At 43.8% G+C, this 16,657-nt stretch overlaps 2 protein-coding genes and 2 pseudogenes across 2 annotated transcripts; all 4 read right to left on the reverse strand.

Moving 5' to 3' along the window:
* Nucleotides 1–2,029: 2,029 nt before the first annotated feature.
* On the reverse strand, nt 2,030–3,196 carry LOC123071754 (probably inactive leucine-rich repeat receptor-like protein kinase At5g48380). Its single transcript, XM_044495337.1, has one exon. The coding sequence runs from the start codon at nt 2,934–2,936 to the stop codon at nt 2,115–2,117; it is 822 nt and encodes a 273-aa protein (XP_044351272.1). The 5' UTR covers nt 2,937–3,196; the 3' UTR covers nt 2,030–2,114.
* A 2,687-nt stretch (nt 3,197–5,883) lies between these two features.
* LOC123071753 (probably inactive leucine-rich repeat receptor-like protein kinase At5g48380) lies at nt 5,884–7,647 on the reverse strand (annotated as a pseudogene).
* A 400-nt stretch (nt 7,648–8,047) lies between these two features.
* Nucleotides 8,048–11,326, reverse strand: LOC123071755 (probably inactive leucine-rich repeat receptor-like protein kinase At5g48380; annotated as a pseudogene).
* A 1,478-nt stretch (nt 11,327–12,804) lies between these two features.
* On the reverse strand, nt 12,805–14,962 carry LOC123071751 (2-alkenal reductase (NADP(+)-dependent)). Its single transcript, XM_044495336.1, has 5 exons — nt 14,605–14,962; nt 14,349–14,526; nt 13,790–13,956; nt 13,632–13,714; nt 12,805–13,263 (listed from the first exon to the last, which is right to left on the reverse strand). The coding sequence occupies exons 1-5, from the start codon at nt 14,854–14,856 to the stop codon at nt 12,885–12,887; spliced, it is 1,059 nt and encodes a 352-aa protein (XP_044351271.1). The 5' UTR covers nt 14,857–14,962; the 3' UTR covers nt 12,805–12,884.
* Between the last annotated feature and the right edge of the window lie 1,695 nt (nt 14,963–16,657).

The following is a 16,657-nucleotide window of genomic DNA, read 5'->3' on the forward strand; positions in this document are numbered from 1 at the left end:
CTATGCATGATGAGATGGAATCACTTGAAAAGAATGGCACTTGGGATTTAGTAAAATTGCCTAGAGAGAAGAGACATATTCGTTGCAAGTGGGTTTTCAAAAGGAAAGAAGGTGTTTCTTCTAATGATGAGACAAGATATAAAGCAAGGTTAGTTGCTAAAAGTTATAGCCAGATTCCAGGTATTGACTATAACGAAGTCTTTTCTCCTGTTGTGAAGCATAGCTCTATTCGCACTTTACTCAGTATTGTTGCCATGCATGATCTTGAGCTTGAACAATTGGATGTTAAAACTGCATTTTTACATGGAGAATTAGAAGAGGATATTTATATGGAACAACCTGAAGGTTTTGTTATTCCTGGAAAAGAAAAGCTTGTCTGCAAGTTAAAGAAATCTCTTTATGGATTGAAGCAATCCCCTAGATAGTGGTACAAAGAGATTTGACACCTTTATGCTCTCTCAAGGTTTCAAAAGGTCTAATTATGATAGTTGTGTTTATTTGAAAACTGTCAATGGTTCAACTATTTATTTGCTCCTTTATGCTGATGATATGCTTATTGCTGCAAAGAGTATGTCAGAGATTAATGAACTAAAAAAGCAATTGAGTAATGAATTTGAGATGAAGGATTTGGGTGCAGCAAAGAAAATACTTGGCATGAAAATATCCAGAGATAGACCATCTGGAAAAGTGTATCTCAGTCAGAAGGGATATATTGATAAAGTTCTTCATCATTCTAATATGCATAATGCCAAGTCGGTGAGTACACCGTTAGCTGCACACTTCAAATTGTCATCAGCTTTATGTCCTAAGTCAGATGCAGATATTGAGTACATGTCTAGAGTTCCCTATTCAAGTGCAGTTGGTTCACTTATGTATGCCATGGTTTGTTCTCGTCCGGATTTATCATATGCATTGAGTGTTGTCAGTAAATACATGGCTAATCCTGGAAAAGAGCATTGGAGAGCAGTTCAGTGGATTTTCAGATACCTGCGTGGTACTTCTAATGCTTATTTACAGTTTGGAAAAACTAGAGATGGACTTGTTGGTTTTGTTGATTCTGATTTTGCTGGTGATTTGGATAAGAGAAGATCACTCACAGGTTATGTTTTCACCATTGGTGGTTGCGCTGTGAGTTGGAGAGCAACTTTGCAGTCTATTGTGGCTTGTTCCACTACTGATGCCGAGTATATGGCTATTTCTGAGGCATGCAAAGAAGCTATCTGGTTGAAAGGTTTATACACTGAGCTTTGTGGAGATTCATCTTGCCCTACCATATTTTCTGACAGTCAAAGTGCCATATATCTTACAAAGAATCCAATGCATCATGAGAGGACAAAGCACATTGATGTCAATTTCATTATATTCGAGATGTTGTTGCTGAAGGCAATTTGAAGGTATGCAAGATAAGTACTCATAATAATCATGCTGATATGATGACAAAGCCAGTTCCGACCAATAAGTTTGAGCTTTGCTCAGGCTTAGTTGGTATTTCTCGCTAGTCTTATGGACTTTGGCGCACAAGGTGTTTATGCTGATTTGGATGGAGTTATCTACTTTCTTTGACTACTTGAGGGAATTTGGATCAAGGTGGAGATTGTTAAATTGTGATCCAAACTATACCATGTTGGACTAGATGTAGTACAACCGGTGTGGGCCTTTGCGTTGACGTCGACGCGTACGAGTACGTTTACTTGTCCTCCAAGGACTCTCATGTATTGCCCTCTTATATACCCCATGTAGTCGCACCTCAGACGGCCTGTCGTCTCATGCTTGTAATACTCTTCCATTATAGTGATTGCACCTTCGTGCGTCCGTGGTTTTCTCCCGCAAGGGTTTTCACGTAAAAATCCGTGTCTCTCTGTCTCATTTTATTTCTCGTTATTATCTAACATAAATAATCACGGCCAAGTGATTCCTTGCATCTTTCTAGAAGAGTTGAACTTGAAATATGTCGCAGGGTAAATGCCAGCAATTGCTCGTTGCCAGGCATACATATCATGTGAATTTAAGATAATCGTTACTGCGGGGAACAAACTAAAAAAGATTTACTGCCGGAAGTGCTCATTTGGCCTCCCGAAGCTATTTTTCAGACATAGTTCAGAACAACAAGTGAATCATATTCGGACGACGTAGGCTCGGAGCCTCTCGGAGCAGACGAAGCAGTGCGGGAAGTAGAAGGCCACCACGAACCCCACGACGAATCCAACGGCCGCTCCGATGCTCGATTGGTCGTTGAGCCTGTGCAGACTGATTCGTACCGGTCTCCATCTCCTCCTCGAGGGGGGACAATCATCCAACGGTGCACCACAAAGCCCTTGGTTACCAGCAAAGCTCGAAGCCGAAAACCTTACTGCTAGCAAAGAAGGAATAGGCCCTGATAACAAGTTCTCCGCAACATTGAATGCGGTTAACCGAGCAAGCAAATCGAATTGCGGTGGAATTTGACCGCTGAGTTGGTTATGCTGGAGGAACAGGACATTCAGATATGTCATGTTTGAGATATTCTGTGGGATCGAACCTAAAAAACTATTGTACGAAAGGTCCAGAGATGTCAGGTACGGCACCTGCCGTGAAATGTCCTGAGGGATTGGTCCTGAAAAATTGTTGTTTGACAGGTCCAGGCCGGTCACGCTTGAACAATTCTGTAGACCTTGAGGAAATGGGCCTTCAAGTCCTAGGTTGCCAAGACGTAAACTGAGAACCCTGTTCTCGCCAGGGTACCAGCATTCCACACCAGTAAAGCGGCATATATAAGCATAATTGGGATAGGGATTTTCAAAGTACCACGAGGATTTGAGTACGCCGTTGGGATCAATCACTGATTGTTGTACAGACTTCAGGCACTGGATATCAGCTTCAGAACCAAAACACAACGATGAGCAGCTCAAGAGTAAAACTGAAAGGAGGAACTTGGTATCATCAGCCATCGCAAGCATGGAGTGAAACAAACAGCTGCTCTGCTAGGCCAAAACCTGCAGCTTGCCAATTCCGACGTCACCTGATCAAAACTTGTGTAAGAACACTTGAGGTCTTGAGCACCCTACTTGAAAAAAAATAAGAAATAATTTGCTCAGATATGATGACACCACAAAGTAGACTCCAAGACCAAGAGCGCAAATAAAGAAGTCGGAAACACTTGTTTTGTTAATTTCATGTGACACTTCCTAGGCAATATAAGATGCTTCAGAAAACTCACCAGTTGATCCAGGCAAATCAGAAGCCACATCTGCAGTAGATGAACGGGTGCAGCCTTTTAAAACAGAGAATGCCTCCACGGCTCCACGTGAGTATGGACTTTTCTTCAGTCAAACCCTGCAGTTTTATTGACTTGGAAGGATTTGCCACAAGTATACAGGGAAGAAAGACATACCGTGTGCCTACTGCCAATAATCCCCATCCTGAGAAGTCTCTGAAGACTTCATCAGTCATCAGTCACTCCCTGCCAAGAGAAAAATAGGTGTATAAGTTGTGGAACTGATTCCATGAAATCCTCTATTTATGAGGGCGTATGCGACAGGCAGGTAAAACTTTGTCAAGAGTAAAGATAGTGCTATTCTGGCCCAGTCCTAACTATTTAGGCATTTGGATTAATTTAGGATAAAACCATGTCTTGGTACTTACAATCTACTTTTTCACATTGGGCAAAAATACTGGGACTGATATGATCCTACTCCGGGGTGGGCCAAGGATGCAATCTCTAAGATGACCCGAGCGTATCTTCTAAGATGTCTCCGGGGCGATGGCGGCGACGCCCGAGGGCGCCGTACCCTTCTTGTAGGCGCCGTCCAGGTTGCCTCCTTCCCCTCTTCCTACCACCCAGCTCGTATGCCGGGCGAAAGCCCAAATCCTTGCCGGATCGAGCGACAGCGGCGCTCCGGGCGTCGTCACCCTCTTGGGGGTGTCGTTCGTGGTGAACTTGGGGTGGATGTGATGCTTTGGTTGCTTGGCGGCGGTTGGTGGCGTGGTCGGAGTTCGTCTGGTGGCGGTGCGTTGGCGCTCTACTGCCTATGTGCTCAGCCTCGGAGTCCTTCTTCCACGGTGCTTGGTCTTCAGCAACCCTGCCGGACTCGGCGGAGCGGTGCTTCATCCTACTCATTGATGGCGGCGTATCTCGGCGGCATTGGCGCAGTGGAGATTCGGCGTTCGATGTGTGACGATGGACTCGCGCAGGAGGACGAAGCTGTCTGGTGTCGTGGTGACGTCGATGGCTGAGTGGCCAGACAAGGTAGAAGCCTCAATATTTGCTCTGAAGACGGACCTGTGGAAGATGGCGGCGACGACACACGAGTGCGTCGGACCTGTTTGTACCCCAGACCCGGTATGTGGCCCGGCTGGGGCTTTCGGCTTTGATGTTAGGCTTAGGTGAGTGGTCTGAGTAGTGGTCCAGCTAGCACCCCTTCATCATTTTGATGTTAGGCTTAGATGAGTGGTCTGGATAGTGGCCCAGCTAGCACGCCTTCATCATTTGGATAGGAGTAGCGGCATATGTTGCCAAGATGGCGGATTCAGGCATATTGTTGTAATACTTTGTAAGGTCCTCGAGAATAATCAATAAAATGGCCGCATGCATCTCCCAGATGCAGAGGCGGGGGTCATCCTCCTTTTCTATAAAAAAAAAGTTTGAAAGCACGACCAGTCTCAGTTATACCTGGCCATGGGAAGCCCGGCCCGGCCCGACGCTGCCCCCGGGCCGGGCTCGGGCCTAGATTTTGAGCCCGAAGGTCGGGCCGGGCCGGGCCCAGGCCCGTCATTTTTGCGCTTTCCTGAAGGTCGGGCCGGGCCGGCCCGAAGCCCGACGGGCTTTTAGGTGTTCGGGCCGGGCTTGGGCCCAAAAAACAGGCCCGTTGGTCGGGCCGGGCCAGGCCTGGGCCTGGGTTTTTTGCGTCGGGCTTGGCTAGGCCCGGCCCGAAGCCCGGCCCGGCCCGAGGTATGGCCAGGTATAGTCTCAGTCCGAATCATGACCGCTCTAGCCTGATCCAACGGCTCTGACAGGCTGTCCGCACCCCTCGTGTCACGATTATGGCAAGAAGGCACACGGCAGAAAGACCGGGCCAGCATCATCGAGAGTTTCTGGTCTCGGTAGAATTGTCACCGAGAAATGTGTGGAGGGAGTTTACATCACCGCCTGGCAGAAAAGAATTTTGAGCCCGCCTGCGAGAACTCTGATCTCACGGTCTTGCCAGATGCATCTGCAGTTTATTTTATTCAAAAATATTATTGGATTTTCAGAAAACATGAAGGGGTATCATCCCATAATACATTGTGATGCAGAAATATGGCCATGTGTCTCCTGTGGATACAGCGCAAACTGGTACAGTTTAGAAAGTATACTGTTTATTATTCAAGTTGCACCAATTTCTTTTGTTATTACATGACTCATATCCACTAAAAAAAATTACATGACACATATGATCATATTTCCGTATCAAATTTTGAAGTCTGCGCGCCATAGCAGAACATTTATCATGCATCTTTAAAAAAAGTATACACTGGACAAAAAAATGAATAGATTGTGAACATACCACAGTTGAGGGAGGACAAAGCTGCAGAACTGAGATATCTGCTCTCTTGCTTGGGAGATACACAAGGGGAATTATTCTGATTCTCCACGCCTATGAAATACTCCCTCCGTCCCAAAATAAGTGTCTTAACTTTGTACTAGCTCTTGTATAAAGTTGTATTAAGCTTGAGACAGTTATTTTGGGACGGAGGGAGTATCAGGTTTGCTCATGTATATTTCTTAATATAGCTGATCAATTTTGATATGTTATGCTGCTGCGATGGGACTTTATTTCCCCCCAGGAAAATGATTCGGATGAGTGAACAATAATATCGTTCTTTATCTTTCTGTTGAAACCTCGAAAAAGTACATAGGCTATTACAAGTTCATAACTGGTGATTCCTTGCATCATTCCTTTTTTTTTGGAAAATGTCTTGAACCATTTGCATTACAAGCAAAGAAAAAATACAGGACTCGACAGGGTGATAACTGAAGGTGCTGTTGGAAGTAGTCCCTTTTGAGTGAGCTGCTCTCTGTCCGAGTATATAAATTATCGCCTTGAATCTTTCTGGAAGAAATGAAATATGATTTACCATTTACAAGCAAACCAAAGCACCGGCACTGGCAAGTTGCCAGGTATACATCAGGTGAATTAAGATAATCGTTACTGCAGGGAACAAACTAAAATTACTGTTGGAAGTGCTCATTTGGCCTCCACAAGCTCTGCCAGACACAGATTCAGAACAACTGATTGGGGCATCCCGGAGAGAACGAATCAGTGCGGGAAGTAGAAGGCCACCACAACCACACGATGAATCCAACGGCTGCTCCGATGTTCGACTGATCGTTGAGCCTCTGCAGCCTGATTCGTACCGGTCTAACGGTGAAGGCCGGCGAAGCGGAGCACTCATCTAAAGGTGCATCAGAAAGCCCTTGGTTACCAGCAAAGTTTGAAGCCGAAAACTTCTGCAGTGAAGTAGGAACAGGCCCTGATAACAAGTTGTCCGCAACATTGAACGTATTTAACCGAGTAAGCAAACTGAAATGCGGTGGAATTTGACCGCTGAGTTTGTTATGCTGGAGGTTGAGGACTACCAGATATCTTATATTTGAGATATTTTCTGGGATCGAGCCCGAAAAACTATTGTACGAAAGATCCAGAGCTGTCAGATACGGCACCTACTGTAAAATGTCGGAAGGGATCGGTCCTGAAAAATTGTTATTCGACAGGTCCAGGCCGGTCATGCTTGAACAATTTTGTAGACCCTGAGGGAATGTGCCTTCCAGTCCTAGTTTGCCGAGTCGGAGAGAGAGAACCCTGTCCTCGTCCGGGTTCCAGCATTCCACACCAGTAAAGCGGCATATGAAACCGCTGGTGGCATTTTCAAAGTTCCAAGAGGATTTGAGTACACCGTTGGGATCAATTACTGATTGATATACAGACTTCAAGCACTGGATATCTTGTCCAGAACCAAAACACAACGTTGAGCTGTTCAAGAGGAGGAACAAAAGGAGGAACTTGGTACCATCAGCCATCGCAAGCATGGAGTGAAACAAACAGCAGCTCTGCTCGGCCAAAACCTGCAGCTTGTCAATTCCGACGTCACCTGATCAAAACTTGAGTAAGAACACTTGAACACGCTACTTGAAAAAATAAGATATGGTGGCACCACAAAGTAGACTCCAAGACCAAGAGAGCAAATAACGAAGTTCGAAAACACTTGTTTTGTTAATTACTCTCTCTGCAAATTAATATAAGATCTTTTAGATCACTACTTTAGTGATCTAAAAGATCTTATATTAGTTTATAAGAGGGAGTACATGTGATATTTCCTAGACAATGAGGTGCTTCAGAATACTCACCGGTTGATCCAGGCAAATCAGAAGCCACCATCTGCAGTAGATGAACGATGCAGCCCTTTTAAAACAAAGAATCCACGCGAGCATAGACTTTTCTTCTGCCAAACCCTGAAGTCTTATTGACTTGGAAGGATTTGCCACAAGTATACATGGAAGAAAGACAAACCGTGTGCCTACTGCCAATAGTCCCATCCTGACAAGTCTCTGAAGACTCCATCACTCACCGGTCACTCACTGCCATGTGGAAGAAGGCACATGGCAGAAAGACCGACCCAGCATCGTCGAGAGTCTCCAGTCTCGGTAGAATTGTCACCGAGGAATGTGTGGAGGGAGTTTACATCATCGCCTGGCAGAATATAATTTTGAACCCGCCTGCGAGAACTCTGACCTCACGGTCTTGCCAGGTGCATTTGCAATTTCTTTTACTCCAAAATATTATGGATTTTCAGAAAACATGAATCGATACGATTATTGTAACACCACCTAAATTGTGATGCAGAAATACAGCCATGTGTCTCCCGTGCATACAGAGCAAACTGGTACAGTTTAGAAAGTATACTACATATTTGTTATTCAAGTTGCACCAATTTGTTTTGTTATTACATGACTCGTATCCACTAAAAAAAATACATGATACATATGATCATATTTCTTTATGAAATTTTGAAGTATGTGTGCCATAGCAGAACAGTTATCATGCATCTTCAAAAAGAGTATACACTGGACAAAAAAATCGAATAGAGTGTGAACATACCATGGTTGAAGGAGGACAAAGCTGCTGAACTGACATATCTGCTCTCTTGCTTGGCAGATAACACATGACATGTATATTTTCTCAATATAGCTGATCAAATTTGATATGCTATGCTGCTGTGATGGGATTTTATTTCCCCCAAGAAAATGATTCGGATGAGTGAACTATAATATTGTTCTTTGTCTTTCTTCCGAAACATCGAAAAGAGTACATAAACCATTACAAGTTCATAACTGGTGATTCCTTGCATCATTCTTTTCTTTGGGAGAATGTATTAGACCATTTGCATTACAAGCAAAGAAAAAATAAAGGACTCGACAGGGTGATAACTGAAGGTGCTGTTGGAAGTAGTCCCTTTTGAGTGAGCTGCTCTCTGTCCGAGTATATAGATTATCGCCTTGAATCTTTCTGGAAGAAATGAAATATGATTTACCATTTACAAGCAAACCAAAGCACCGCTGGCAAGTTGCCAGGTATACATCAGGTGAATTAAGATAATCGTTACTGCAGCGAACAAACTAAAACTACTGTTGGAAGTGCTCATTTGGCCTCCACGACGTATGCCAGACACAGATTCAGAACAAGTAAATCATACGCGAACCACGTAAGCCTCTCAGAGAAGACAAATCACTGCAGGAAGTAGAAGGTCACCACGAACCACACGATGAATCCAACGGCTGCTCCGATGTTCGACTGGTCGTTGAGCCTCTGCAGCCTGATTCGTACCGGTCTAACGGTGAAGGCCGGCGAAGCGGAGCACTCATCTAAAGGTGCATCGCAAAGCCCTTGGTTACCAGCAAAGTTTGAAGCCAAAAACTTTTGTAGCGAAGTAGGAACAGGCCCTGATAACAAGTTCTCCGCAACATTGAACGTAGTTAACCGAGTAAGCAAATCGAATTGCGGTGGAATTTGACCGCTGAGTTGGTTATGCTGAAGGTTGAGGAGATTCAGATATGTCATATTTGACATGCTCTCTGGGATTGGTCCCGAAAAGCTATTGTACGAAAGATCCAGAGATGTCAGCTGCTGCACCTGCTGTAAAATGTCGGAAGGGACCGGTCCTGAAAAATTGTTATTCGACAGGTCCAGGCCCGTCATGCTTGAACAATATCGAAGACCCTGAGGAAATGGGCCTTCAAGTCCAAGGTTGCCGAGTCGCAGAGAGAGAACCCTGTTCTCGTCGGGGTGCCAGCATTCCACACCAGTAAAGCGGCATATGTAACCATCGGTGGCATTGTCAAAGTTCCAAGAGGACTTGAGTACAGCGTTGGGATCATTCAGTGATTGTTGTACAGACTTAAGGCACTGGATATCAAGTTCAGAACCCAAACACAATGATGAGCAGCTCAAGAGTAAAACCAAAAGGAGGACTTGGTATCATCAGCCATCGCAAGCATGGAGAGGAACAAACAGCAGCTCTGCTTGGTCAAAACCCGCAGCTTGTCAATTCCGATGTCACCTGATCAAAACTTGAGTAAGAACACTTGAACACTCTACTTGAAAAAATAAGAAATAATTTGATCAGACATGGAGACGCTACAAAGTAGACTCTGAGTATGCAAATAACAAAGTGAGAAAACACTTCTTTTGTTAGTTTCATGTGATACTTGCTAGACAATATGAGTGCTTCAGAAAACTCAACGGTTGATCCAAGCAAATCAGAAGCCACCATCTGCAATAGATGAACGGGTACAGCCCTTTCAAAACAGAGAAATCCCTCCAATAGAGCATAGACTTTTCTTCTGCCAAATCCTGAAGTCTTATTGACTTGGAAGGATTTGCCACAAGTATACAGGGAAGAAAGACACACCGTGTGCCTACTGCCAGTAGTCCCCATCCTGAGTGAACGGTGTCCGAAACTCACCAGTCACTCACTGTCGAAAGAAAATTAGGTGTATAACTTGTGGAACTGAGGCCTTCAAATCATCCATTTATGAGGACCTATTGACAGACAGGTAAACTTTGTCAGGAGTAAAGGCAGTGCTTCTCCCAGTCCTAACTCCTAACTAGTAGGCATTTGGATTAATTTAGGATAAAACCATACATACCTTGGTACTTATAAATTACTTTTCCACATTGGGCAAAAATACTGGGGACTTATATGATGCTACTCCATGGTGGACCGCCGATGATATAAGATAACCCGATTGTATCTTCTAGAAAAGATTGTAAAGCACCCGACCAGTCTCAGTCACAGTGCGCTGCCCTCATGTCATGAGTATGGAAAGAAGGCACACGGCAGAAAGACCAACCCAGCATCGCCGAGTCTCCGGTCTCAGTAGAATTGTCCGAGAGGAATGTGTGGAGGGAGTTTACATCATCGCCTGGCAGAATAGTAGTAGAATTTTGAGCCCTCATGCGAGAACTCTGACCTCACGGTCTCGCCGGGTGAATTTACATCAGTTTCCATTACTCCAAAATATTGTTGGATTTTCAGAAAACATGGATGGACATCATTCCTATAACACTACCTATATCGTGATGCAGAAATATGGCCATGTGTCTTCTGTGCATACAGCGCAAACTGGTACAGTTAGTATAGTACTCCCTCCAATCCATATTACTTGTTGCTCAAACGGATGTATCTAGCACTGAAATACGTCTAGATACATCCATTTGAGCGACAAGTAATATGATCGGAGGGAGTATTTATTATTCAAGTTGCACCCAATTAATTTTGTTACATGCCACATGCACATGGTCATATTTCTGTATCAAATTATGAAAGTGTGCATGCCATAGCAGAACATATAGCATGCATGTTTTAAGAAGTATTCACTGGACAAAAAATTCGAACATATAGTATGAACATACCATGGTGGAGAAGATCTGGACACTTTCAGAAGATGTCCCCAAGGTCGAGGGAGGACAACACTGCAGAACTGAGATGTCTGCTCTCTTACTAGGCAGAAAACATAAGGGGCATTATTCTGTTTCAGCCACGACTATAAAATATCAAACTTGCTAATGTATATTTTCTAAGTTCAGCTGATCAAATTTGATATGTTTATGCTGCTGTGATGGGAGTTTATTTCCCTCAAGAAAATGATTCGGGAGAGTGTACACGAATATAACTCTGTCTTTTTTTTTTGAAACCTCAAATAGACTACAAAAATCATTACAAGTTTATAACCTGTGATTCCGTGCATCGCTCTTTTCCTTAAGAGAATGGCTTGCACCATTTGCATTACACGTGAAGAAAAAACACTACACTCACTAGGGGGTACCAGGTATATATGTTGGTGAACTGCTACTACAGGGGTGAGAACTGAAGTTGCTGTTGGAAGTGCTTATTTGGCCTCCGGAAGATGGCAGACAAAGTTTCAGAACAAGTGGGTCATATTATCCGGACAACGTAAGCACGGAGCCTCTCAGAGAAGATGAAGCAGTGCGGGAAGTAGAAGGCCACCACGAACCACACGATGAATCCGACAGCTGCTCCGATGCTGGACTGATCATTGATGCTGGTCAGCCTGATTCGTCTCAGTCCCCATCTCCTCCTCCTAGGACACTTGTGCAGTGGTGTACCACAAAGCTCCTGGTTTCCACCAAAGTATGAAGCATCAAACTTCTGTAGTGAAGCAGGAATTCGTCCACTTAATTGGTTGTGCTGAAGGTTGAGGCCATTCAGATTTATCAGATTTGCTATACTATCTGGGATTTCACCTGAAAATTTATTGAAGGTCCAGAGATGACAGATACGACAGCTGCCATGAGATGTCAGCAGGGATCGGTCCTGAAATTTTGTTACTTGACAGGTCCAGCATGCTCAAGCTTGTGAAATGTTGAAGACCTTGAGGAAATGGGCCTTCAAGCCCTAGATTGCTCAGACGCCAAGCATAAACCTTGTTCCCGTCGGGGTGCCAACATTCCACGCCAGTAATTTGGCATACAAAACCGTTGGTGCTATTGGCAAAATTCCATGAGGATTTGAGTACGCCTCTGAGATCAATCACTGATCGTTGTATAGACATCAGGCACCGGATATCAGGTTCAGAACCAAAACACAATGATGAGCAGCTCAAGAGCAGAAACAAAAGGAGGAACTTGGTATAATCAGCCATCACAAACATGGAGTGAAACAAACCGCTGGTCGGCCAAAAGTTGCAGTTTCTCAATTCTACCTGATTAAAACTTGTGTAAGAATACTTGGAAAACGAAGAAATAACTTGTTCAGACATGAAGCCACACAAACCAGCCTCCAGAAAAGGAAAATAATAAGTCATGTGTACTTGTTTTCGATTTCATGGAATATTTCATCGAGAATATGAGGTGCTTCAGAACACTCACCAGTTGATCAAGCCAAGACAGAAGCCACGACCTGCCATAGTTGAACGGGCACCAGCTCTTTAGAAGGGACAAACCCTGATTTTTTCTTCTGCTAATTCATCAAAGTCCAACTGAGTGGGAGACTACCAAGCACGAAGAAGAAAGACTTCTAAACAAGTAAGGAGTGCACGAAGACTTACCCCACTAAGAGAAAATTGGTGAACTTCTAAGCAAGTAAGCAGTGCACGAAGACAGGCAACTAATACTTTGTCCAAAGTAAAACAGTGCTTCTAGTCCTAACTATACTAACTAGTAGATACTTGAATTACTTTAGGATAAAATCACAACTTGGTAATAAAATAATAGGTCAAAAAATACACTTCATATTCCACAAAGCATGAACAGATCAGATAAACACACATTGACATAAGAGGGTTCACAATTTTTATTATTTATTTGAATCATGAGATATTTGTATATTCATCAGAACGTACATGTACTTCACTCTTGTGACACACACACGACTTGTTTGCCCACATTTTTACCACTGAATAGACCAACAAAGGCAGCTGGCGCGTTCTCTAGCCCAATGCTCATGTCTTCTACATATGCAATCTTGCCATCCTTGTAATGCTTGGTCATGTAATCGACGAACTGTGGGAATAAGTTGATGTAATCACTCTGGATGAAGCCCTTCATACTGATCCGTTTCGGCACCAGGCAGAAGAGGTTGTGGATCCCTGCAGGGTCAGTCATGCCGTGCTGGGATACCATGCCACATACTGCTATGCGACCATGCATCCGCATGTTAAGGAGTACAGCATCTAGCATTGGTCCTCCTACATTCTCGAAGTAGATGTCGATACCTTCAGGAAAGTACCTATGTATGGAAAGATTGCAGAACAAAGATAACATCATTTTGGTGCTATTCTCCATGTTTACTGAGTTCAACAGAATTGCTAATTTCAAAACAAAAACGGTAAGCAGATAATGACAACAAAATGAAAAATATCTGCCATTAGATTAGAACAAATGAGCGGTCTACGTTTATTTCAGGCTACTGTAAAAATCTTATGATGCTAATATGGTGAAGTGTGCCTAAAAATTCAGGTAGCCCATCAATAGTTCATTCTGTTAACATGACTTTTAGGGGTTCATTATAAACTAGCTTGATCCATCTTTACACTAGTTACTGTTGTATCGTTTTTTAGACGTTCTGCTGTATCTTATTGAAGGAGAAGGTCTGACCTTTTTAGTGCTACAGTCAAGTCAGGCTCCTCTTTGTAATTAAAAGCTGCATCGAATCCAAACTTATCTTTTAGGAGTTCAACCTGAAACAATGTTGTAGACCCTGAATGATACAGCTAAACAGTTAACGAATGATGTATTACAAGTTTGATGAGTACTTTCTCATTTGTTCCAGCACTTCCGACGACATAGCAGCCATGGAGCTTTGCAAGTTGACCAACAATCTGACCAACTGCTCCCGATGCAGCAGAAACAAAGACAAACTCTCCTTTCTTCGGTGAGCAGATCTCATAGAATCCAACATAAGCTGTAAAACCAGGCATGCCTGCGGAGAAGACCGGAGTATTAGTGAACATGTCGGAATAAAGAATAATTAACAAACAGCAATGTCAGAAACAGTAGCTACTTGGTTACAACATTGCAATTCCATTAAAACAGCCCCGTGAATAGACCCACTCAAACACACCATTGCCAATTCATTAACAACGAGAGAGCCGTCCATTAAAAATGCCCTCAACCACACACCTTTATTCATTTTGTGCCTACTCTAACCTCCATTTTCTTCTCGATTACACATTACATATTCGTGCAACCAGGGGAAGACTTTCCAACAGAAATGAAGTGCAGTAGGTAGGTGTTGCCCGTTGTCACTCGTGATATATACTGTCGATGCTTCAGGATTCAACTGGATAACCAAAATAGCAGCAAGAAACTAACCGAGAAGACCCAAGTGATAGGACAGTGGTATGTCGCTTTGCTGAATCTTATTCAGCTGTTCGGGCTTGTCAATCAGGCTGTATTCCTCCCAGCCAGTCATTCCCGAGACAATGTCACCGGCGACGAACCCTGGATGAGTGGAGTCCATCACTCTCGCCACGCCCAGCCCTTCTATAACCTTGACAGATTAAAGTTTTGCCTGATCAGTAACCAGCAACAACAAGAGAGAGCAGTCAGAAGGGGGGAAAAGACTGACAGATCCGGGCTTGAACGGGGGGATGTAGGAGCCGTGGAAGTCCCGCATCCGGCCGCGCATGTAGGGGTCGCAGGAGAGGTAGAGGTTCTTCACCAGCACGGCCGGGCCGGCGGCGCCCTCGGGGACGCGCAGCGGCATGGCGCCGCCGTCGACGAGCGCCATGTCGTCCTCCCTCGGCGCGCGGCTGATGTACTCCCGCAGCACCACCTTCCTGTTCCTCGCCGACCCCGCCGGCGGGTTCGCTTGCTCCATTGCCGCCTTCCGGGGAGTAGCGACCGTCTTTGGTGGAGGGAATGGAACTCGCCGAGGTGAGGTAAGCTGCCGGGTGAACAGTGGGGGGAAGAGAGTCGCCGAGGTTTAGGTAGGCGGGGTGCCGCGGGGTGGTAGCTGAATCCGACGGTTCAGAGGAGGGATGCCGGTTGGGTCAACTTTGCCGAAGCATTTTCAGCCGTTAATCTTGTCAACGGTGGCGTACTTGTACAAATTACAAAATCCAACACTTTTTTTGCGGGTTACACAATCCAACACTGTTCGAGAGAAAAAGTATGTGTAGCTCGTATATTATACCCTAAAGCAATATTTTATTCAAAAGCATGTGACTAGACTTTGATAAAACCTTTCCCAAAAAAAAGACTTTGATAAAACTAGGCTTTCATTCCTCGAGTGCCCTTGTTTCGGTGGTATGTTGCGTTATTTGATTAGTTTTGTACTCCCTTACAGAGAGAGTAAGTTTTTGTATTTAAAACCTTATATAACCAAATGGGCTTTTAGTTTAAAGCACTTTTTTTTTAAACGCATAGACAAAACATTTGAACTTTTTTTGCGACAATCGTATCTTTATCATAAAGGCCTATCAAAAGTACGGAACATTTCAAACATAATGAAAAATACATCAAAATCCCTGGATAATCAAATAACCATTGTCATTGCCGAAACAGGCCTCACGCGTCGTTGTCAACGCTCCCGTACCGAAGCATCGCTGACCATGTTGATGACAGTCGGAAAGCATCATGCATCTGCCCCTAAGAACCAGTGCCTGGAATCGCAGACACCGTCGTTCAATCCTCAAATCGATCTGAAGAACCCGACGCCAAATCTCTCCATCGTACACACATGATGAGAAATCCTAACCTCATTGCCCCGAGAAACTAGTAGGAATCTCCCTCAATCCCAAAATACATGGTGTATAAAACTGAGTCAAAAGGTCAATATTTTCTAAGTTTGACTAAATATATATCCACAAATATAAAGAGAAACAATATCAAATCAATATCAATATATTCATCATTAGATATACTGAGTCAAAAAGAGTAGTTGTTAATATTTTTTTCTATATATTTGGTCAAACTTAGACAACATTGACTTTTTGACTAAATTTATGTGCCATGTATTTTGGGACAGAGGGAATACGACGAAGCGTCGTTTAATCCATCTCAATGGACGAAATTGAGGAGGATCAGAGTCTGAAAGACTGACTTGAAGAAGTGTTGTCATCCGTCCGAGCATTTCCCCTGCAAGGAGACAAGGACTAAAATCCTAACCTGTCTACTAGCCAAAGCCGAGGCACCAAGATTAACCTCCCCGGCATTGGCCGCCGGAGCAGCAGATGTGAAGTCATGTGTTTAATTCTCCACATATATCTCTCTTGTACGATTTTGTTGATTGGAGATTAGACACCATATGAGGGGTACGTACTTTAGTGTTATGTTTTCTCTACATTCATCTGTTGACCCATCAGAAGTTGCTCGCCACACATCGTGCGGTATTATATGTTGCTTACTGTGCATGTCTTGTACTACCTCCGTTCCTAAATACTCCCTCCGTCCAGAAATACTTGTCATCAAAATGAATAAAAGGGGATGTATCTAGATGTATTTTAGTTCTAGATACATCCTTTTTTGTCCATTTTGATGACAAGTATTTTCAGACGGAGGGAGTAGTTGTCTTTCTAGAGATTTTAACAAGTGGCTATATACGGATGTATATAGACATATTTTAGAGTGTAGATTCATTCATTTTGCTTCGTATGTAGTCATTTGTTGAAATCTCTAGA

Source organism: Triticum aestivum, chromosome 3B (genome assembly GCF_018294505.1).
Source record: "Triticum aestivum cultivar Chinese Spring chromosome 3B, IWGSC CS RefSeq v2.1, whole genome shotgun sequence".
Classification (NCBI taxonomy): Eukaryota; Viridiplantae; Streptophyta; class Magnoliopsida; order Poales; family Poaceae; genus Triticum; species Triticum aestivum.

Excerpts from the sequence above, each read along its gene's own strand:
- LOC123071754 (XM_044495337.1), bottom strand. The coding sequence starts at position 2,936 with ATGCTTGCGATGGCTGATGATACCAAGTTCCTCCTTTCAGTTTTACTC.
- LOC123071751 (XM_044495336.1), bottom strand. The coding sequence starts at position 14,856 with ATGGAGCAAGCGAACCCGCCGGCGGGGTCGGCGAGGAACAGGAAGGTG. Across the intron at positions 14,527-14,604 it reads CCCCGTTCAAGCCCGGATCT|GTTATAGAAGGGCTGGGCGT; the intron begins GTCAGTCTTTTC and ends TAATCTGTCAAG. Across the intron at positions 13,264-13,631 it reads TTGACTGTAGCACTAAAAAG|GTACTTTCCTGAAGGTATCG; the intron begins GTCAGACCTTCT and ends TTCCATACATAG.